General features: G+C 51.1%; 1 protein-coding gene across 1 annotated transcript in view; it reads left to right on the top strand.

Moving 5' to 3' along the window:
- Window positions 1-22,399, top strand: part of ITGB5 (integrin subunit beta 5) — a 48,845-nt gene that overhangs the window by 6,422 nt on the left and 20,024 nt on the right. Inside the window, exons 3-10 of the mRNA XM_080599255.1 lie at window positions 1,984-2,188; window positions 6,699-6,948; window positions 9,933-10,101; window positions 14,206-14,367; window positions 15,431-15,526; window positions 16,231-16,320; window positions 19,914-20,048; window positions 21,970-22,399. Of these exons, the coding sequence (XP_080455381.1) occupies window positions 1,984-2,188; window positions 6,699-6,948; window positions 9,933-10,101; window positions 14,206-14,367; window positions 15,431-15,526; window positions 16,231-16,320; window positions 19,914-20,048; window positions 21,970-22,399 (1,537 nt within the window). The remainder of the gene's footprint in view (window positions 1-1,983; window positions 2,189-6,698; window positions 6,949-9,932; window positions 10,102-14,205; window positions 14,368-15,430; window positions 15,527-16,230; window positions 16,321-19,913; window positions 20,049-21,969) is intronic.

A 22,399-nucleotide genomic window follows, 5' to 3' on the forward strand; every position in this document is an offset into this window, starting at 1 on the left:
GTGGTCAAAGCTGCAAGGGGCAGCTTAGGCTTTGCTTGGTTTTGTAATGCAACACCATGGTGCTGCTCGCTGCCCTCCTCGCCCCATCACGGGACCCCCCCTTGCTTTCCCCAGTGCATCCCCACCTCTGGGTGGGCTTTATTTTCCCCCACCCTGAGTAACGCAGCATTTCACCGAACAGGTGAGGGCTTGGATTCGCTCAGAGCTGCAGCTCAGGAGTTGCCATCCTGTAGCAATTCCCCTGGGCGCGTTTTAGAAGAAATTTAAACAGAGACCCGCTAAGCCAGGAGCGGTGGGAAACGGGAACTGAGGAGGTGCAGAGGTGCTGCTGAAGCGAGAGCTTTCGCAGTTACCATCGGAAGGTATTTCGCATCCCCGCGGGGATGCTTGATAAAGCCTGGCTTTTCACTGACTTAAGGTCGAATCGGGTCTGAGACAAACTGTTCCTCGAGGCTGCCCTAAACCTGCTGCTCTGAAATGCCGGGCGTTGTTCTCAGTTGGGAGGGACCCTGGTTTCTGTTTTGTCATGCTGGAGATGATTTACATAGTCCCAGTCCTCCTCTCTGGAAGTCTATCTGTTTACACGAGGCGATCCAAGAAATTCATGTTCACATCCATCCAGCGTGCCGTCGCCTTGGCTGGACACCGCCGCTCAATGCAGGAATGCAAACCTCGCATTTTTCCAATAGCGTTTGGACCTCGTAGTGAGGAAATGCAGCGGAGATGCTCTGTCTGCAACCCAGGACCCCACGGCCAAGGCTGTCCAGGGGGACCCTCCCGAGCTGCGTGTGACATCAATCGGACGACCTCAACATCTGCCCTGTCCCCTGCTGTACCTCGTCATCAGCAACAAGTGGGGTTTATTCAGCCCTGCTCTGGTTTTTGGCTGCATGGCTGAAGGAGGGGCTGGTGTGGCTGCGAGCATCTTCTCTGCATTACTTCCTGTAATTTCAGTAGCTCAGCCCCAGAGTAGGAGATGGCTGTGTCTCTTGTTAGAGCGCAGAAACAAGTAGAAATCGGCTGTTGAGAATGCAGTAAGCTTTGGGCAACTTGTTCCCTTCGGCCCTTTTAGGAAACCAAAACCAGCACGCTGACAAACGGGACGCGCTGGCTGCAAAAGGCCATGTTGTGTGGCTGGGTTGTTCCCCAGCGCCCGTCCTGCACAAAGCTCCGCTGTGTGCCACTGCTGGGGCTGGTACGGGGGGGTATGAGACGTCTGGGTATGGGGGGGGAGATGCTCAACAGGGAGTGCCGAGCCCCATATTGGCTGTGGGGACGTTGTGCCCCAAACCACCGCTGTCTTCTCTGGTCTGCTCCTGTTGGTTTCTGTTGCAGCCTGCAGCTGTGGCGGTTTAGTGCTAACAGCTCCTGGCAGCCCTCATCCAAGTCTCTTGTTGTCCAGCGAAGTTTCCTGGGACAGCTTGCCCTATGTCAGCTGTGCTCCAGCCTGGAGGACACTCACTGTGGTGGCATTTCTCCTGCAGGGCAGAGCCAGACCGGTGCCGGCTGTGCAGGGGTTTGAGGGAGGGGGGACATGATGGGATGTGGGGTCTCACCCAGGGAGCAGGGCACAAGTCCCGGGAGCCCCCAGCTGGGTCTCCAGCTTCACACCTGGACTTGGCCTCCTTCCCTCGGTGACACCTCCATGTCCTCTCTTCCTTTTGCAAAGCTCCCCCCCAGTGATGCTGCTGGGGGTGCGGAACAGTGCGTGTCTTTATGCTGCTGTGGTCTGAGACCAAATTCCATTTGCAGACCTGAACTGCTGAGGGCTTGGGAGCACAACACACCAAACCTTGCGACGTTTCTTTCTTGGTAGATCCCTTTGAAAGGCTCGGGGCTCAGTGCAAGCTGTTTTTGAGGCACAGCTAGCTCAAGTGCCAGTGGGGGCTCTTGACATTTGCTACAGACCCTAGCACATCCACACAGTTGCAGGGCTGATATTTCTCCCTCCCCTTTCCCTTTTGCCCACCCTTCACCTCGCAGGAGTTCGGCAGCACCAGGTCCGTCCCGTCGCGGTGCGACCTCCTGCAGAACCTCGTCGCGAACGGCTGCGCGGGTGCCATTGAAAACCCTCGCAGCAGCAGCAGCGTGGTGAAGGACATCCCTCTGAGCAGCAAGGGCTCCGGCCAGACCCACCTGGACGTCACACAGATCACGCCGCAGAAGGTCGCCCTGAGCCTGCGTCCCGGTGAGTCCCAGCAGCTCTGAGACCCACGGGGGGGGTTGCAGGCACGTGGCGGGGCGAGGAAGGGTGCTGGGACTCTAAACTCTCTAAACTTTCATCTGACTCTAAACTGAGACAGCTCCTCATATAAATTTAGGAAAGAGAAAAAAAAAAGGAATATCTGTTTTCTGTTGGGTTACAAAAGAGCTGTGGGATCAAGGCCTGAGATGAAGATTTGAACTTGTGACTTAGAGCTTGGACTGTATCCACATCCCTGTTTCTTTCCCCATAGCCACTGGTTTTCTTAAATCTTTTCATTTTAATTAAAAATTAAAAGTGAAGGGCTAGAGCGAGCCACGCGAGTGTGCTTGTTATCTAAGCTCTTGCATGGTGGGGGCAGGCTGTAGTGTGGGTTCAGAGTTCTTACAAAAATTTGGCAGCCACTGTTTCTGAAGGGGGAAAAAAAGCTCTTTATTGCAAAGTGAGGGAGCAAGTATAAAAGCTCAATTCATTATAAGCAATCGGTGTGGGTTTCGAGGGCTTACGCTTCTGTGACAGCTCTCATGAGCAAACAGAAAGATGAAATACGACGTTTTGCCCAAGAAAAACAGCAGCTTGAGGTGGTGTTCACGCTACCAGCACTCTTCCAGAGCCGAGCGGTTTCTGCAGGACTTTTTGTTTTAATTCCGCAGGTTGAATAGTAATGATGTCTCTTAATTAAGTCTTCCTGAGTAGCGGGACTGCTGTCATCGGTCAGATCCCTAAACGTAAGGATTGTTGGTTAAAAGCGGGTGCCTGAGGTCAGTCACCATGGCAAGCCTGATCGAGAGACCTGCCGGTGGCTCTGCTGCAGCGGCACTTCTACAGTTCAGTGCCGCTTCTGAAACAGGTCTGCTCCCGTCGGAAGGGAGTTATTATTCCTCCTGTTCCTTGAGGCAGTCTCTGGAGGAAAGGGCTGGCTCAGCTTCTCCATCTCGCCTCCACAGCACATTCCTTTCCCAACCCCAGGCTGTTCGGCACGGCCGGAGGTGCGGGCGCCCACGGCTCCGGTGGCTGGGGAGAGGTGGGACGTGGGGTCCAGCTCCCTGAGGCTTTCCTGGGGCTGCTTTGCTGGATGCTGGGGCCGCTGTTCCTGCCAGACCTCATTTCAGCAGATGGCCAGGTGCTTGAGAGCAGCACAGCGGCGTGCCGGGCAGCCTTTGGTTCTGGTGGGATGGCAGAGAAGCCCCTGCAGGTCTGGTTTGAGGTTGAAACCCTAATGTGCTGACAAGTTCCTATATAGAGTGAGCTGCAACACTGCTCTTGCTTCACCTGGATGCCGTAGGTTGCAATAGGTTGTGGTTTGCTTGGCAGGTCAGCAGAAGCTGAGGCCGTACGGCTTCCCCAGAGTACCCAACAGCTGCAGGAGCAAGGGAGCGTTAGGAGATGTGCCAGCAGCTTTCTGCTGTCCCGCCCCAGGCTCAGTGGCCAGGCAGCTGTTCCTGCGGCTGCACAACTTGCTCTGGGGTGTGCAGCTCTGCCAGGGCAGCTTGGAAGTGCTTTTGAAAGTGCCCAGAGCAGTAGGAATTGCTGTGAGGGCTAGTGCAGTGCTCTGAGTGGGGCTGAGCCCAGGAGCACCCCTCCATGTGCTCCTGTTGTAGAGCATCAGAGACATTACGTGGGGACAAACATATCTGCACGTTTTTCATAATATCTCCCATTTTTGCTGTCTTTTTGATGTTGAGGTGCATGCCATCTTACTCAGGGCTGATGACTTCCCAAACCCTTGGATTAGCATCCTCTGTTTAAATTACCCATTAACTCTTGAGAGTTGCAGCCTGTGGACCCAAGACAAAAAGGAGACAATGTTGATTTAATTTTGTGCATAATGCCAAGTTTGTGTTCCATCAGGAAACTTTTTTGCACGCAGAGTGTAGGATTTCAAGGCCGAGTTCCCATAGCAGTTGTGGTGATTGTGCTCTTCTATTCTCAGACTGCTAAGCAGAAGCAGAAGAGGGCAAATTGTCAATTGTTTGCTGGTCCCACCCAGGCAGTTTGATCTAAGCATCCTGTGGCTGAGGACATATCCCCAAATCTCTGTGCTCAGAGATAATTCCCAAAGGCCTTAAACTGCTGTCTTCCTGGGGCAGCTTTCAGATCAAGCATTTAGTTTTTATAGCATTGCTTTTTAACCTTGGGTCCAGCTATAAGGCAGAGCGTCCTGGTTATGAAAAACATGAATAGTATAAAAGGAATTTAAAACAATGAATAGGTTCATGTTGTGCTGTCCATTAAGCCTGGAGCCTCAGCAAGCAGAAGCAAGAGGTTTTCGTGGGTAATCATGATTGTTGAGTTTGCATTCTTAAATTAGCCGAAAGCAGCTTTTCCATTTGTTTTTACTGCCTCTGTGTGACTGTATCCAAGAAGCATTTCTGTATTCAGTTTTGACTTTAAAACTTCTCAATAAAAGCTCTAAGGAGAGGATGGTGATGACGGTATGCGGGGAGCGAGAGGGCTGGATTATCCCTAAACTATGAGAGTAATACCGTGCACAGAGAATAATAAATGCTTTTGTACTGACATCTGCATACATTAGCAATATTTTCTGTGAGATAATCAATTTGTACAGTTAGGAATGAAAGGAGAACCAGGCCTGGGATCCTGTTATTTTTGGTGCTTTTTCATGGACTAATAAATTCATAACTGTTAAGAGAAGGTTCATTAGAGCATCCCAAGTGCTCTTTCCAGCACAGCAATTCCCATCTAGGGCCTGCTCTAGAGGAAGGGCAGTTTGGAAACTGCAGTGTCTGGGGCAGCATGTGCAAAGAACACGTCCTCTTTTTCTCAAAGGGCTGAGAATTACAGTGGTGAAAAGTATGTAGGAATGAAAAAAAATAGGCATAGGAGTGGATTTTCCTGGCATTTAAGACTTGCAGCATTGAATTGAAGGAGAGAGAGAAAGAGAAGAGGAGAGAGAGAGAGGAGCTGAGATAGCTGGGTGGGAGCAAGAGGGGCTGTGAAGGAGATCGTGGAGTTGGGGGTGGCACAGGGCTTGTAGGACTGGGACATCCCAGCTCTGCAAGGGGCTGCAGAGCCCCTCCTGCCTCGTCTCACTGGCGCGGTGGTTTGGGGATGCTGCTGCTGCCTGCTCGTGGGCTGGGAGTAAGTGGGAGCAGCTGTGCTGCTGCGAACAATGAGGAGAACAATAAAACTTATAGGGAAATGTTTTCACGATAATAAAAAATGTGCATTTGATTTTTGGGGAAGAGGGAGGGAGCAAAGAGATTTTTGCAGAACCTGCCGGTGCCCAAAGCTCAGCCGTGGCCAGGAAGGGCTGGGAGAGGTGGGAATGAGGGGGAGCTTTGGTCTGGAGATGGTCTGAGTCCCAGAGGAGCCATCGAGCTGGAAAAGAGGCTGAGGTGGCAGCTGGAGATGTGGGATTTCCCATGGCTCGAGTGCTTGAATCTGGGGGGGTCTCATTTTGTCCCCTCTCTCAGCTGTTGGCAAAGTGTAAGGCAAATGTTTGCCATGTCCCTTCTGGCTCCACCGAGGTCTGCCTGGCTTGAGCGTGAGTTTGTTTTGATGCCAGTTCACCTTTTTCAACGTATGGGTTCCTGCCAGCATGGCCTCTGCTCCTGGACACCCTTCTGGAGAGCGTTTCAGCTGAGGGCAGCTTTGCAAAAGGGAAGCAGTTGGAGAAGGTCAGGGGAAAAGCTTTCCTCAGCTCTTTTTCACTTGTCCACAGCCTGACTCCATCCTGTCAGCTCCTTCCCTTGTGTTCATCACTTCGGAAAGCTTCATCTCTGTTTTGGTACTTCCCCATGTGATTGCAACAACCTTCTTTTTCCAGTTTGCTTCCCTTTTGCCCTACTTTCTCCCGGGTGATGGTGGCAAGACTCTTTTTCTGGAGAAATTTCCTTCTGAAAGGTGTTTCTTCTGTGTCTGCTTTGACTCGACTTCTTTGCACAGCTCGGAGAACATCTTGCATTCATCTCACATCGGCTGTTTTCTCCTGACCCACTTCCTTCTGCTCCACCTCCTTTCTCTCTTGTGCAGGGCTTATGTGACTGTTCTGGTTTTCTTCGAGGACATACCCAAACAAGAGTGTGAAGGGTCCCTCTTCCATGACACATCCCACGAGGTTCACTCTGCTTACTTTTCTTTCCAGTTTTCTAGGAAGATGCCCATGGGTTCTGACCAGTTTGGGACAGCAACATTTTCGTGTTTGTGTATCCGTAGACATTCTCTCAGCTGAGATGGAAAGACCCTTTCTCATATCTCCAAAGTAAAATGGAGACACGCACTTGATAGATAAGTGTTTTTATCTTGCCAGCTGGTACACTACATGGCTTAAGACCCCAAATCATGTCCTGCTTTTCTGTTAGCCTCCTGAGGAATGGATTTGAACAGGCTCATTCCCCTTGCCCTCTTCGTTTCCAAGAGATCTGTCTGCTCTGCATGGGAAAAAAAAACAAAGGCAGCAGTCTGGATTTTGTGTGTGCTAGGGGTTCTCTGGCAGCGCTTTTCACCGCTCTCAACTCTTGTATGTGTGCAGGTGACCAGACCTCCTTCCGAGTTCAGGTCCGGCAAGTGGAGGACTATCCTGTGGACCTCTACTACCTGATGGACCTCTCCCTGTCCATGAACGACGACCTAGACAATATTCGCAATCTGGGGACCAAGCTGGCTGAAGAGATGCGAAAGCTCACTAGCAATTTCCGCCTGGGGTTTGGCTCTTTTGTGGACAAAAACATTTCTCCTTTCTCCTACACGGCACCAAGATACCAAAACAATCCCTGCATTGGGTAAGTGGTAGGTGTTCTCCGAAGTCTGCACAGACGGTGGTTGCAGGGTCTTTTCTTGCAGTTCTGGCTTTAGATAGTGAACCACATTTATGCCCCAGCTTTTGGGAATGCACAATGCTCCAGAGCCACATTTATGCCCCAGCTTTTGGGAATGCACGATGCTCCAGAGCCATTCAAAATAGGGCAATTTCCGAATTTGCAGTGGCTCTTGAGGGGTCCCTTCATCTAGTCACACAAAACTGTTGTACCAGGAGCCTAATGCTATTTTTAAGCACCTGAAGAGGATGCAGACATTGCGAGCATTTTTACAGGCTTTAAGAAAAGGAAGCACGAGCCAGAAATTCCTGCTTTCTGATCCTAGCTCTGAGTCATAGTTTGGCCTTGGGAAGATTAATTAAGCTCTTCTCCATTTTACAGATAAGGAGACCAAGGCGGTGTGAGTCTTTCCCAACAGAAGTGTTTGAGGGAAGTAAGATCTGGAAGGGCCTGTGGGACTGATTAATGAGTACTTGTAAAGTGTTGTAAAAATTTCAGGCAGTTTTCTTCATCTTTATTGCTGTGGGAGGAAAGCAAAATGGCAGTTGCGAAAGACACAAATGATGCGATTTGCTGTGCAATGTTATCAGAGCCTTCCTTTTTTTTTTTTTTTTTTTTCCTTATTAGTGCCTTTGCTAGTGTCTTTTTGTTTGCCTTTTAACAGACAGAGTTTGGGATCAAGTCCATCGTATCAGGGATTGTGTCAGAGTCAAATGGTCTGAAGTGGAGGGTGTCCAGGCTCAGATGGGCTGGGATGTTGGCAAAAGAGGGTGGATACAGCAATAAATGACTCTTACCTTTGTGTTCCCTGTCCTGCCCCTTCACCTCATCCCTCTTTGGGCTGCCATTTAGTCGGGTAAGGGCAGTAGGGTTAGCCCTTTTGTTTGAGCCATTCATGGATTCTTAAATTGTAAGGCCACATCAAAGACAGATGCCAAGCTCTGCGAGCATGCATGCTCTAATTTTGCCATATGAGAGACAGATTAAAGAGAGCTGTCATCAGCTATGGGTTTTTTGCCATCTTTTGGCATTGACCAAACATTTGGCATCTCATCATACGTTGACCATTGACCGGACAAAATTACCCATATTCTTTTTTCATCAGTTCTTCCCAAAGAGGAAAGTCAAATGGATGGTGACTTTAGTACTAAAAGCTTGTGCTTTGGCCACGAAGCATAGCCACAAAACTGGAACTCCTTTCCCTTTGGTGGCCCTGCACATGTTTATAGTGTGATGAAGTTAGGTAAGTCAGAGAGAAATACAGAGCTCGTTCTGCTGGAATAGATTCAGTTTCTGAGTGTGGAGCACATAAAGTTTTTCAGTGCCCAGATGAAAGCCCTGGCTGGTGGAGGAATACTTACATCTGTCCCTTTTTCTTCAAACACTTCTTGCTCCGAGCATTCGGGTTACACAGTATTTTCCATTCTCTATCCCCTGTGCGCCTAACTTTGGGATGCTGCTGTAATGGAAACCACCCGGCTGAAAAGCATGGCCGGGCATGGAGGAGTGTCTCTGTGTGAGCTGTTCCCACCCCATGGACAGTCCCGTGGCTGCTCTTGCTCTCTGCCACCACAGCACCATGTCTGTGCTCTTCACAGGTCTTCTCCCTCTGAAATTTGGCCTCAAGGATGCACTCAGTCGTCTCCATCATCCTCATCTCCATCAGCCACTCATGTTGGGGGGACAGGGTTTTGCTTCAGGCTACAAAATCTCCTCGGAAACTTTGGCTTATGTGTGATTTAATTGAAGTGACATGCCTTTTGTGGAGTGAGATAGGGCGAGACGTGCAGGAGGGGGAGGCAGTGCTGGCAGAGGAGAGGATGGGGCTGTTGGTGATGGTCACAAGCTGTGGCTGCCCCATCCCTGGAAGTGTTCAAGGCCAGGCTGGATGGGGCTTTGGGCAACCTGGGCTGGTGCTGGGAGGTATCCCTGCTCATGGCAAGGGGCTTGGAACAGGATGGGCTTTAATGTCCCTGCCAACCCAAACCACTCTGTGATTCTGTGAACTGCAGCGAGGCGCACCTGGAGCTGCTTTCACCAAGGCAGTCCAGAGCTGTCGCCTCGCCTGCTGCCCTTGTGATCAGACTGTCCTTATGTCCTTTCGGTTTTAGCCAGGTGATTGCTTTTCTGTCTATGGGTTACATTAAGCAAGGTTGGTCTTGGGAAGCCTCTTAGGTGTGATTGCCAAAGGCAGCCCTCCTGGCGGGTGCTCCCTTCTTGTCACCATCTGTCTCCCCCTCGCAGCGCTGCATGCGGGCTGTCACTGCTGCCAGGTGGCTTGCTGATTTGGCAGTGAGACGGGTTGAGAGGTTTTTGTTTTGTTTTCGGATACTTCTACTGCCACATCAGTCCTTGTTCAGTAACCTGTTTGCATCTGGAAAAAGCTGCGGTGTGTGGTTTTTGCCTCTGGTCCTGGCATCTTCCTCCTCCTCCTCCTCCTCCCTTCCTCCCTGCGTCTCTGGGCCTGGGGAGCCAGGATGCATCTGCAAGGAATGTGTAGTGTCATTCAAAGTAGATAAAGTGAAGAAAACGAATGATAATAAAGGTAGAGGGTTCAACTGAACACCCAGTTACCTATATTTTTGCAAAATATAGGTGTGGAAATCTTTGAGCTTTATGGGCACTGAAGCTCCACAGCCATGTAGCCCTGGTGCTTGGTGTCTCTGCTCAGACCTTCTGTGGAGAGAAACTTTTGGTCTGGATGAGATACCTGGAAACTTCAGCTGCTCAAAGCACCTTCTGGGTCGGGTGGGACAGAAAGGCAGACTCTACTGTTTGTAGATAACTGGCCAGAAATCAAAGAATCCAGAACACAAAACCTCATGAAAGCATTTCACCCCTCTGGACAAAGGTTTGGAGACCAACCTGTTCGAGCTGCCGACTCCTGCAGCTCCTGGCTCCTGCTGGGGTTCGTGCCAGCTAACCGCTCCCCTCTGCTCCTCTTGCAGCTACAAGCTATTCCCGAGCTGCGTCCCATCCTTTGGCTTCCGCCACCTCTTGTCTCTGACGGATAAAGTCGACCGTTTTAACGAAGAAGTTCAGAAGCAGAAGGTGTCCCGGAACAGGGATGCTCCGGAGGGCGGCTTCGATGCGATTTTGCAAGCTGCAGTGTGCAAGGTGAGTCACACTGGTTGCTGGGGTTTTAACACAAAGCAGAAGAGGAGGGGCTCTTCAGCTGTCTTTTTGAACTCTGGTGTGGCTTTGGTGTATGGTTTCTTGGAAGGAACCACTAATTTCTTTTTGCAGAAACCAACAAGAATGCCTTGAAAAGGAGAAGCTATTGTTTTCATGTGCTTTTGTGCGTGAACAGGCAAAGAAACCATTTAATACCTTCTCCAGTTTAAAGGCATAAAATGGACCTGTTGCAGATGGAGATTTAGGTGGCAGCGCCTCTGGGTGCTGAGGGCTTGTGCAGTGGGGGCTGCTCTCCAGCCTGGGGTCCTCTGTGTGCTCTTGCTCCCCGTGCAGCAAGGGGGAATGCATTTCCTCCCCTGTCACCCTCCCACAAGGGACAAGCCCTCTCCCTGCAGTGGCTGGCTGGGTTTGCTGTGCCGTTGCTCTCCTCACCGTGAGGTTTGGGAGAGAATTGCTCAGAACCGTCCTGGAGCAAGTAGGTGGGTTGCTCCATATCCCTTTGTGAGCTGGGGGTGAAAATGTACTGCTGCTCCCCTGCGTGGTGCGGCTGGGCTGCCCTGCTCTCCAGCGCCAGCTTCTTCCCCTCTGACATATGGTTTGGTTTCTGTGTGCTCCAGCCTTGTGCAGTCCTGTTGGTAGGTCTCGTTTTGTTGTGGGTCTAGATTTTGGGAGCCAGGAGATAAGCATCACCTGCAGGAGGGGTTGATGCAGGTTTGCGCAACCAGGTTGAGTGGGAAAGCAGAATTTCCTTCTCGTGGGCTGGCTTCATGCACACTTCATGCTCCTGGCAGGACTGAGCCTGCCCCATTGGATCTGGTGCCTCCGAGCAGTCGTCTTTCTGCTCCCAGGCTGGCACAGATGCTGTCGCTGGCACCACGACAGCGCTGCTCGCAGGGCTCCTCCAGGCACAGAGTGCTCTGCGTCCCTGCCTGGTGGCGCTGATGGTCACAGAAGAGACGTCTCAGGGCAGTGACTCTGCTGTGCCGCCCATCGTGTGGTTCTTCACGGTTCTTTCCAGCACATTTTTCTTACTGCAGAAAGGGGATAGCATTTCCTTATGGTGCAGAAATACCTCCTAAGTCCTGCAGCCCAAGCAGGAGCTTCCTTTCCCTTGCAGCAGCCAAGAGATGCCCCAGCTCCACCAGTAGCCACATGTTGGCTGTGAAATATGTTGTGGTCAGCAGCAGTTTGTGGTGTCACGGGGGACATCCCAGGAGAGTCGATGGAGGAACCTGGCTGTTTCCAAGCCTTGGTGTCCAAGTGCCTGTTCTCCTCCCCTTCATGCAGAGAGGTAGGAGAAACCATACCTTGTCTGCTGACTAGGTGGTTTTGTGCTGTAATTCATATCAGGCATTTCTTCTGCATGAGCTGTCCGAAGAGCTCTGTAAAGCTCAAGTCAATTTTTTGGCCCGGGTTTTAAACCCAGGAGTCGGGAGAGTTTGTACAGCTAATACAGGCTAATAACTGGGCCCAGCACTTGGCTCCTCTCTGAAAGATGAAGATATGGTAAGTGTTATTCTGGAGGCAATGAGAGAGCCAGAGACAATAAGCCTTTATACTGATGCGAAAATGGTTAGCCAGGAATATTAATCAACTTTCTGTAATTATATTTTCCATTTGCAGTGTTCTGGTCTTCTGCCATTCTGTAAGTGCAAACATCATATGGCTTGGTGGTATGTTTAAGTTTCGGGTCGCACGCACTGCAGCAAGGAGATAAGTCTGTTTTATAAAACAGTGTCTTTTGAAATACTTTTGGTGAGTGCGTGCTAGACACTGGTGCATGGAGATGGCCAAGACATCTGGGAGACACTGAGGTGCTTTTCAGAGCTGCGCAGAGCTAAGGAGGCTTCGGAGAATGGATGCTTTGGCTTTTAATCTCCAAGGCTTTCTTGTCATGCACGTGTCAGTTTCTTTCTTCCAAGAAGGCCTGCACCTAAGAAACGAATGGAGTTTTATGCATACGGATGAATCCAGGGGGATCTCCTGGCAGTCAGTGCCTTGGCAATTGAGCTCTTTTTATTCAGAGGCCAAAGCATAAATTTAGATACTTACTTCAGGCTTGGAAATGCTGATAGGAATTTTTGCAGCCTTTTCAATAGAGTTTGGAGGGCTGGGATGCGGTGAGCCAGCTGTGGTGGTTTTGACCCTGGCGGCAGGCTGTAGGGAGCGAAGAGCTGGTCATCTGGGGAAAGGGGGCAGCTCCAGTTGGTCGTGGGATTGGGGGCAGGATCCGTCCATGCCAGCCCTGTGGAGACATGTCTTTCGCTTCAGATTTCTGTTCAAAACTCGCTGTCCAGTAAAAATAAATTAAAGCCCCTTCGGTTATTTGTTTTAAGCAGCGCAGAGCGCTGTGTGTTTGGCGGTGGAAGTCGCTGGCAGAAGCGGTGTGAAGTGCTGTGGCTGCTCGTGGCATGGCATTGCACGTTGCCCCCTCGGGGTGATTTTTCCCTGAGAAAAATGAGGGATTTTTCCCTGCTGATCTCCACTAGCCGTGCTGTTGTTGCATCAATCTGGTGTTTGCTGTGTTGGCTCGAAGCGCCATGCCCAGCCTGCCAGGCAGCTTTGGCACTGGGTCGGGTGCCCCTAGCTGTGGTGTCCTGCCCTGATTTTTTTCAGCATTTCTGCGTGTTTGGCTTAAGTGCAAGAATAGGGGAGAGTTTGCCTGAAGGGATGCTCAGCCCTCGATGTGAAGGTGGTGCTAGCAGGCAGATAAGCAGAAGCATCATTCCCTAAGTGACCTTGTAACTGTTGAGCTTGTTTTCTTTGTGCATAGCACATTTCTAAGTGAGTGGAACTCAAGTTATCATCTCAATCCTTAATAGAAATCAACTTTGGATACCAAAAGAAAAGTGAGTTGGATGGACCGCTGGGTGGGCAACTGTCTGGTGGCCAGGTAGACCAAGAGCTGCTTTTTGCATTGTCAGTCATAATCACTTTTGGGTTCAGTTTGTAAGAAACCACATTTTGGCACTAAGAGCCTTGCCTTTTATCCAGTGGGGTCACTTCAGTTGAATGGCTCCTGCTTCCCAGACCACAAAAGCCCTCGTAGTGTAATGACCTGGACAGTAAAGTGCTGGTGCAGGACAGATGTGTGTTGCCAAAGATTTCTTCCTGTGGCCGTACTTGAATTGCATGGCTCTTTAAAATGCCATTAACAAAAAATACTTTTTGCATTAGGGAAGAAAAAGAAATAAAGTCTGGAATAGTTGTCCTGAAGTAAGAGTTGTATTTATTGGAAAGACCAGCAGACTTTGGGCTCTGACTCACATCTGCAGGCAAAAATTGTGGTGGCAATCATGATTACCATCCTTCTGCACACTCTGACTGCTCGCCATGACCCCACAAGTGGTGTCCATAGGAAGTGCCTGCGAACAGGCTGCAGCAGTTTGTTGGCTGGCATATTAATTAATGTAGGACAAGGTAGCTTTCAGATTTTGCTAAGTAAGCTGAGCAGTGAAATACGGAGGAGTTGGGTATACTGATGTGTGGGTTGCTTCTGGATGCTGCAGGCTCCGTGCCCTGAGTTTTTGGGGGCAATTATCCTCAAACTCTTACGCCTCTCCTCACAAAAGCCCTGCAGATCTGTCCATGCAAAGGCAGTGGCAATGTCTGTTCCTTGCACAGGCAGGGACCTTGCTACAAGTGATGCAGCTCCAGAATCCTTTTCTGAGTGGGCTGTAAGGAAAGCACTCACCGGAGTTGTTGCAGCTCTTGTTGCTGTCTCGTGCTGCGCGCAGCAGCGCGGCCGTACCACCGAGCTGGGGAAACAAGGTCAGATTAAATGCGCGTGGAGGAATTTGGCAGGCCTTCTTTGGCCATAAAAGCAGCTGAAATTCTTATTCTTGGATCAGGGCAGAGAAGGTCTGGTGGACAGTCGATGTACCTCCTCGTGCCTTTTTAGGTAAGTGCGTTGGAAGGTGATGTTGGGGAGTGCCAGAAGGGCCCCAGCAGCTTGTTTTCTTGCCAGGGATGGGTGCACAGACGTGTGGTGATCTTCTAGTTGGTGGCAACGGGGGCTTTGATGGATGGATGGGTGCACTGCCTGCCGGGAGGGCTGGCTGTCTGACAGGTTTTGTTCCCCCCCAGGAGAAGATCGGCTGGCGGAAGGAAGCGTCTCACCTGCTGGTCTTCACGACAGACGATGTGCCCCACATCGCCCTGGATGGGAAGCTGGGGGGGCTGGTGCAGCCCCACGACGGCCAGTGCCACCTGAACGAGGCCAACGAGTACAGCGCCTCCAGCCAGCTGGTGAGGGGGGGCAGGGGCTGCGGGAGGCAGCTGCTGGAGACCTTGGGGTGTCAGCAGGCCCCTTGCTGCTCTGGGGACCAGCCACCCTGCTTTTTTTTTTTTTTTTTTTCTTTAATTTAAACTCTGTGGAGGAAACTTCTGGGGTGAATGAACACTTGTCTGCTGCATACTTATCACGTGCTCCTGCAGAATGGTGCCTTACCGAGCAGGTCGCAAGCACCAACGGTGATTTTCGCTCCTGTGTGCACAACACCATAATGAGAGGTGTTTCTGGATGGCTGCCTCTGGCTCCTTGGAGAACCCCCATGTTCACCAGCCCATGCAATCTTGCAAGCAATTGTGTAGCAGAGTACTGCCCCCATACTGACTTGGAGCCCTGCTGGGGAGCTGGTGTGGGGATGCTGCCTCAGTGCTTCCATAAATCAGCCCTCCAGTTTGCAAGTAAATGGGGGGCTTTTTTTCTGAGGGCAGCGTTTCAGAAGCAGCCTGTGGTTTGAAACTCAAGCTGCTCTCTTGAAGTGAGCCCTGGTTCATTATTTTGTTGCTTGTGTGTAGCTAGAACAGTACCTTGCTGCCAACCCCTCTGTCTATGAATTCTGCAGAAATAAAGAGTTTATCACAACGTCTTCATGGCTCTAGTATGCAGAAAGAGCAGGCAATGGTTATTTCTGCTTTTGGAGAAAAATCATGCATTTCTGCTTAGTGCAGTTCTAGATAATGGTCTCATCTTGCATTCCTGGAGGTAGCAGCTAGGTTATTACACATGTACACTGGCTGATGGCAAAACAGAAAGAGAAGAGAAAACAATTCAGTGTTTCAGGTGCTGCTGTAGGTCATGGTGTTGTGTAGTGATAGGTGCAGCAGAAATATTTAAGGGGTGGCAGAATTACTGGAACGTTTCTGCTATTTCAGTTGTAGTGGTATGTCAGGGACTTCGCGCTGCAGTGAAACACCACATTTCTATAACAAGTCTTGCTGTTGGGAGGAGAACAGTGAAATGAACCTTTGTTTCTGTGCTACCCATCAGTCTTTCTTGATTTTTATTTATTTTTTTTGCCCCTAGGATTATCCTTCCCTGGCGCTTCTTGGGGAGAAACTGGCTGAAAACAACATCCACCTGATTTTCGCTGTTACAAAAAGTCATTATGTCCTGTACAAGGTAAGCACTGCTGAGCTGCCCGGCTGGGCAGGGCTTTCTATGCCCCTTGAGAGCGTCTCCCCTCCAGCTGGGCTGTGATGGGGGCAGCCCTTCAGGGCACAGCGGCTTGGTGCAGCCGTCCGCTCTCCCTGCAAGCACCCCGAGCGCGGTCATTCAGAGAAAAGCACTAAAGCTGCTTAGAGCAAACAGATCTACATGTCAGTGAGCGTGTGTGTACCTAAAATAGAACCTAGCCTAATCTTGATTTTAGGAGGGCTGCCAGCCGCGCAGCAGACGAGGGAGCAGAAACCTGTTCAACCCATTCTGCTGTGACTCAATCCCATTACCTAATGCAGCGCAGGGCTGCTGCCCAGCTGTGTTTTTCCATCACGGAGCCCAGCACCATGGCCCCGGTTTGAGCTCCCTCGCCATCCCCACTGTCAGGGGGGCCTTCCCTGGGGCTGCCCTGCAGGGTTTGCCCCTCGGCAGGAGCAAGGAGCACATCCGTGAGGATGAAGGGGTTCAGGGAGGGGATCAGGCTTTCGGGAAGCTCTGGTTGCTTCTGCTCCGTGCTGGCAGAGCCAAGCGAGCAGTGAGGCGGTGGCAGTCCTTCTGCTGCCCCGCGGGGCCGGGGGCTGAGCTCATCCTCCCCGCCCGCTCCTGGGGAAGCTTGGCTTTTGTGGCACGTTGCAGCATGTTTTTTTTCCGCTCGTTGTCTTTTCAAGAACTTCACCGCCTTGATTCCTGGGACCACGGTGGAGATTTTGCACAAGGACTCCAAGAATATCATCGAGCTGATAGTCAAGGCCTACAACGTAAGTGCCTTTTAGCATCACAGCTGCTGGGGTGGGAAGTGCCAAGAGCTGAGCTAGCTCGGCTCTGCCTTGGGTGCTCCACCCAGGCTTGGCTGCCTCCCTGCCCGGGTCCTCTCCGCAGCGGGTCACCACTGGTGTGGTTGCACCCATCCTGGGGAGGGAGGGGAGCAGCTCGTCCTGCTTCAGATGACGCCGGTGCTTGGGCTGATGGCTGCTCGAGGCCCTGCTGGTGTGGCTGTGGAGCACTTTGTGGGTCCTCCCTGCGTGAGCTGCTTGAGGTGGAGTGGGAGCACGGCAGAGGTTTGGCCCCATATCTCTCGTGCAGGATAGCACTCTAAGTTCAACCTGGTTTGAAGCAGTTCTCACAGACCACCCTGCCACTAGAGAAAATTATTTCTTTGCGATTTGATGCCTAGTGGCCTCCTGAGGACATGATGCAGCTCCAGCTCAGGCTGCATCCTTGGGTTGGTCCTTGTGCCTCGTGAGCCAGTTCTGAGCACCCAGTGTGTCTCCTGGTGTCCCCAGTGGTCCTGGACCACACAGCGTGGTCAGTGCAGCCTGCCCTGCGGCCCTGGGGCACTTGGAGATGTAGGGCAGGCAGAAAAGGACCTGCAGCTGTTCTGCTAACCTGATATTGTGTGTCTCTATGGACATAGGAAAGCGGAGTGATCAGAAACAGCTAAATAGCAAGCCAATTTATATTCATCATTTCTGTGGCCTTCTTGTTGGATTCTTACGGTTCAACTCTGTGCTCCTGGAAGGACGCTGCTGTTTCCTTGCTCGGTGTGAGAGATCTGTGACTCCCAGTGACCATACGTGGAAGTTGGTTGTGGAAATACTTTGTTCAACACATGTTCTCTGATTTTTGTGGCTAAATTAAAATGCTTCACTGTCATGGGTCAGCCGTCACGTAGGGGTCTTCGTATGTGCATCTTCTGAGCTCATCTTTGCAGCCACAGTTAGCTGGTGCGGGAGAGCTGCTGCCTCTGCTGCGGGCAGCAGGAGGTCTGGAGCCTGCCTGGTTCATTTCCTTTCGGTAGCTTGCTTTGTCCTGAAATTGAAGAGGGAATTCTCACCAAAGGAGGAGGCTAAAATTTCTGTTTCCCAAGTGAGAATGAACCATTTTTTATTCCTTACAGAATGGAAACTCTTGAGCGTGGAGAAACCCTTCACCTGCGACAGGGTTTGTCTTCTCCTAGGGGCTGGCCGCGTGGGCCCAGGGTCAGCCTCGCGTCTCAGTGCTTTGGCCATCTTTGGTTCTCTCTTTTCTGCTTTCTTCCAATGATGCATACATAGAAGCATGGAATCACAAAACAGTTTGGAAGGGAGCTCAGAGATGATCTAAATCCAACCCTCTGCCATGGGCAGGGACACCTTCCACCAGACCAGGTTGCTCAACATCAGATTTGCTCAGGGCTTATGTTGCTCCTGAGATCCCTCTCCCCCATCTCTTCATCTCCTGTCTCACTTTTTCCTCCCTCCCAGGTGTGACAACCCAGCTGCAGTGTACCTGCTGTCAGTGCTCTCCTGTCCTGGGGGCATGAAACAAAAGAGAACAGGATGGCTTTTCTGTCCGCCCTCACAAAAACCCTTTCTGCTTCCCCAAAATCTCAACACACCTGCAAGGTGGAGATGCTCCGGGGAGCTGCGCAGGCCGTGCCGCTGCCCGGCTGGCGTGGTGCCGGCAGGGTTTTGGCACAGACTCCTGGCTGGATTTGGCCCGAAGGGAGTGAACAGGACGCTTCTTTTACAACTACTTTCCTAAAGCCAGCCCCAGCAGGTCTCAGGCATGTTTCTCATTACAACACAACGGCTTTCCTATGGAGGGTGGCCTTCACATCAGCCGTCCCTGGAGCAGCTGCGGGTTCAGGATCCCTTTGTTTTTACACTGAAGTGCTCCATCCTTTGAATTTTGCCTGTGCTATGACAGCTTTATTTCAGACAGAGGAGTTGCTCCATCTCAGGGCCAAGTCTTTCCCCTAGGTCTCTCCAGAGTCCTCTGCTCATCCCTGAAGGTGTGGCAGGCTTGAGGCCACCAAACAGCACAGCAGCAAAATCCCTCTGGTAGTGACCGCAGTGCTGTGAGGAGATACTGCTGTATGACGGTGCAAAGTGGCTAATAATAATGACATTACAATTAGGCTAATGGCATTACCCTCTCAGGCTAATAAGAAATCTTGGTGCCTGCGTGAGAACATAAGAACGACCCAGGTGAGGTCATGCTGAGGTCCATCGGGCCTGGTGTCATGCCTTCTCTGGAAAACTGTGAGCAGTGTGGTCAGTGAAATGTGTTACCCCCTTGTGCACCTCTGCAGCTTCCCCAGTCCTTCTAACAGACTTGGGCTTGACAAAGGGATAAGCCAGCATCTTGCCATCATGGGTAATTAATCTCCCTTTTAGGCTGCAGGAGGCTGGTGAGGTTGGCTCACGGTAGGAAGAAGAGGGCACATCTGTGTGACAGCATGTTGTGCCGTGATAATTTGGGGCAGAGCAGCAGACGCACATGCAGTATGTTCAGCTTTATGACTCACTGATCAAAAGTCATGTATTTCCTGCCCCTTTCCAAAAGCGGTAGCTCTTGGCTAGCACATGGACCCCGGCTCTGCTAACACATTGACTGGTGAGAGGCTTAAATTAGCACTTCTCCTTTATCTGGCCACTTCAGTGAGGGAAGAGACAAGGGGCAGAGGGATGGAGTCACGAGCTAGCTTTGGAAAATGAATGTGGTTATACAAAAAAACTCCATTTTGAAAGCCTTTGTCTTTTTTGGACACCACTCACAAAAAATCAGTTCCAGCCATTGGAAGAATTAAACAAAACAACCTCATTTCACATTAATACTTATAAACAGAGTTTTCCCTTTGTTTTGTTTTGACTTTAAAAGTCTGGGTTGTGCAGCAGGATGGAGAGATGAGAAGCAGAATAAAACGGAATAGGAGGATACCAAAACCTCAGTGACGAAAACCACTTTTTACTTTGAAATGTTTCACAGAGATTTTTCATTTATTTTTTTTCCTGTGGAAAACCTGGTGTTTGTTACTGACATATCTGAAAGGGTACTTTTTGCCTGGCATTTTCTCTTAAGAGCGAAAATACGTTTTTCTGACAAGTTGTGTCAAATCAAGAAAGTAGGACAGAGTTGCTGGTTCAGTCTCAGTGAAGTTTTATGCTGCCTTTATGCAGTATGAAAGGCATCAAAGGGTGGATGCCAGTGGGGAGCTGGGCTTTGCACTCCTCCAGCAGACTTTGATATGGAGGAGGTGCAGATGTGCACATCAGCTTCTGACCTTCAGCTCTGAGATGAAGCATATGGTCCACCTGTGGTCGAGAATATTTCCTTCTTTTTTTTTTTTTTTGTGTGTGTATGTATATCTTTCCAATATGGTGGTCACCATTACCCTCCTAGACTGCATAAACCATTGCCAGATTCTTCAGTCCAATTCCAGGTATTTTTTATATCGGTGCACAGGTGTCCTAGCTCTGAAAACAACAGGAGAAGAGACCAAAGCAGAGCATTCTGCAAAAGAAACTGGTCCACCTGTAGTAACCTGATGGCTTTCTTTTCCATTGTGCTTTTTCCATTGTGTTTCCAGAGTATTCGGTCCAAAGTAGAACTGACTGTCTGGGACAGCCCCGAGGACATTGCCTTGACCTTCACTGCCACATGCCAGGATGGTTTGTCCTACCCTGGGCTCAGGAAGTGCGGGGATCTCAAGATAGGAGATACGGTGAGTCTGCCTCTCTGCACATCCCTTGGACAGGCTGTTGTAATGCTCTGCAGTGTCCATCTTCCTCTGCTAGCCTCAGAGCCATGCCACGTTTATACAGAAACCCACTGAAAGCAGCTCTGCCAGAAGTGGCTCTGCATGGCACAGATCAATCCAAGGTCCCCTGGTGGTCCAGAAGGAGGGAATGCAGGTGTCTTGCTTTCAGCACCTACAGTCAAAAAATCTTCATCACGCAGCAGAGTGCAATGGTCAAGAAAAGGCTTGTCTTTAATCCCAGATATTTATGTCATGCTCTCTCAGCATTTCTTTTTTTTAGGTGGTTTAGAGAGATGTTGTAATATGATTGATGTGGGAGTGAGGACAAGGGAGGGAAGCTCTCAGTGGTGGTGATGAATGGCACAGGAGGACATGCCAGCAGGCACGGCCCCCGCTGCCAGTGGGTGCTGAGTCTCTGGGACAGCATGGCCCCTTCCCTCCAGCAAGGACCATGTTCTTCTCTTCTCCTGCTTTAATCTAAAGAGAAAAACAGCCTCTTGCAGATGTAGCTGGACTGCTGGGCAAGGCAGGAGGGCACGTTGTCATCTGGTGTCACTCAGCCTGGCTGGGAATCCCGTCCCCTTCTCCTGGCCTTTGCTGTTTGCGAGGACACACGTGTGCTCATTAGCAAGACAATTTCCTTATTTGAGAATAAAGTCTTTAAAAACATACCAGAGCGCTAAGCACTCAGAGGCATATAAAAATAGTTTGAAAGAATAAACAGTAGCTGAATTTTTATCCCTCCAAATAAGGGCCATGCAAAGTGTTAAAAAGGAAGGCGGCCTCAGAAATTTTAGCTGACTTGACTGGATTTCAAGTCAGTGGATTGCAGTCCTTGGAGCTGTGCCACCGTAGGCACGTGCCCTCCTGGTGTCCCCAGCAAAGCCAGGGCTCCCGAGGCAGCAGCCTTAATCTGGGCTTTGGCATGAGCACGGAGCTCACCGAGCTGCTGCAGCTTGTTCCTGTGTCCCCTCCTGCTCAGCAGCTTCGGGCCCCATTGCATCCATGGGGTCAAGATCTAGCTGCTGCAAACTGCTGAGAAATCTTCCCCAAAACTGGCACCGGGCCCTGACCTGCTGTGGTTTGGTCCTGGTGGCACAGGTACCAGGAAGGGAGCAGGGTTGTGCCAGTCCCTGGGCTTGCCTTCTGATCTCTGCAATTTGAGCGTGTTCCCTATTTGGGGCTTTATGAGTGAGGCAGGTCAGGATTCCCACAAAACGCACTAAATCCTTGACCTTGTGGGCATCTTGGGTCCTTGTGCTGTACTGGCTCTGTGCTAGTGCTTGGTTTCAAGAAAATGTTTTATTTTTGATGTCATGAAAACCTGGCTATTTGCTAGACATTTGCCCTAGTTACTTCATGGGATAAACAGGCTCCTTCCTGCCTCACGGAAACCAGCGGTCCGTGATAGAGAAAATTACCACTAATAGGTGACCGTAATAAGTATTAAAACTTCACTTGACTGCTTGTGGTGTCTTTTAAAATGAGCCATCCACAGAATAACAAGCATTTTGCTTAGGGCTGGGGTTGCCCGCATGAGCTGTGGGTTTGGCAGGAAGAGGCTACAGGGCCAAGGCTCCCCTCAGACAGCACCAGCACTTCCCCGTTGGTGCTTTGTTCCCCCCAATGTGGAGTTTGTGGGTATGAAACACCTGCTTTGTGCCTCTTTCTGTCCCATTTGGGTCACTGGGTTGCCTGTGGGAAACCGAAGGGGCCTGAAGGATGCCAAAACCCCTGGTGCGGGCTGTCTGGGTGCTGAGCTGCAGGTGCTCACACAGGACGTGGATTTGGGGTGGTTTTTCCGCATGGGGGAGCGAAGCTCGGCCAGCCCTCAGGAGGCAGTTTCAGGCCATGCTCTAACTCCCCCCTCACCCTCCCTCCCCAGGTCTCCTTCGAGGTGTCTGTGGAGGCCCGCAGCTGCCCGGCCGAGGACACCTCCCATGTCTTCACCATCAAACCGGCCGGCTTCCGCGACACGCTGGAGGTGGCCGTGACCTACAACTGCCTCTGCGGGTGCACAGGCCGCGCCGAGCCAGCCAGCGGCAAGTGCAGTGGCAATGGGACCTATGCCTGCGGGCTCTGCGAGTGCGACGCCGGCTACCTGGGGGCCCGCTGCGAGTGCGAGGAGGGGGCCGGCGGGGAGACGCACCAAGGGCTGTGCCGCGAGGTGGAGGGCAAGCCCCTGTGCAGCGGGCGGGGGGAGTGCAGCTGCAACCAGTGCGTCTGCTACGAGAGCGAGTTTGGGAACATCTACGGGCCCTTCTGCGAATGCGACGACTTCTCCTGCGCCAGGTACAAGGGAGTCCTCTGCTCAG

Source organism: Anser brachyrhynchus (genome assembly GCF_964034855.1).
Source record: "Anser brachyrhynchus genome assembly, chromosome: 7".
Lineage (NCBI taxonomy): Eukaryota > Metazoa > Chordata > Aves > Anseriformes > Anatidae > Anser > Anser brachyrhynchus.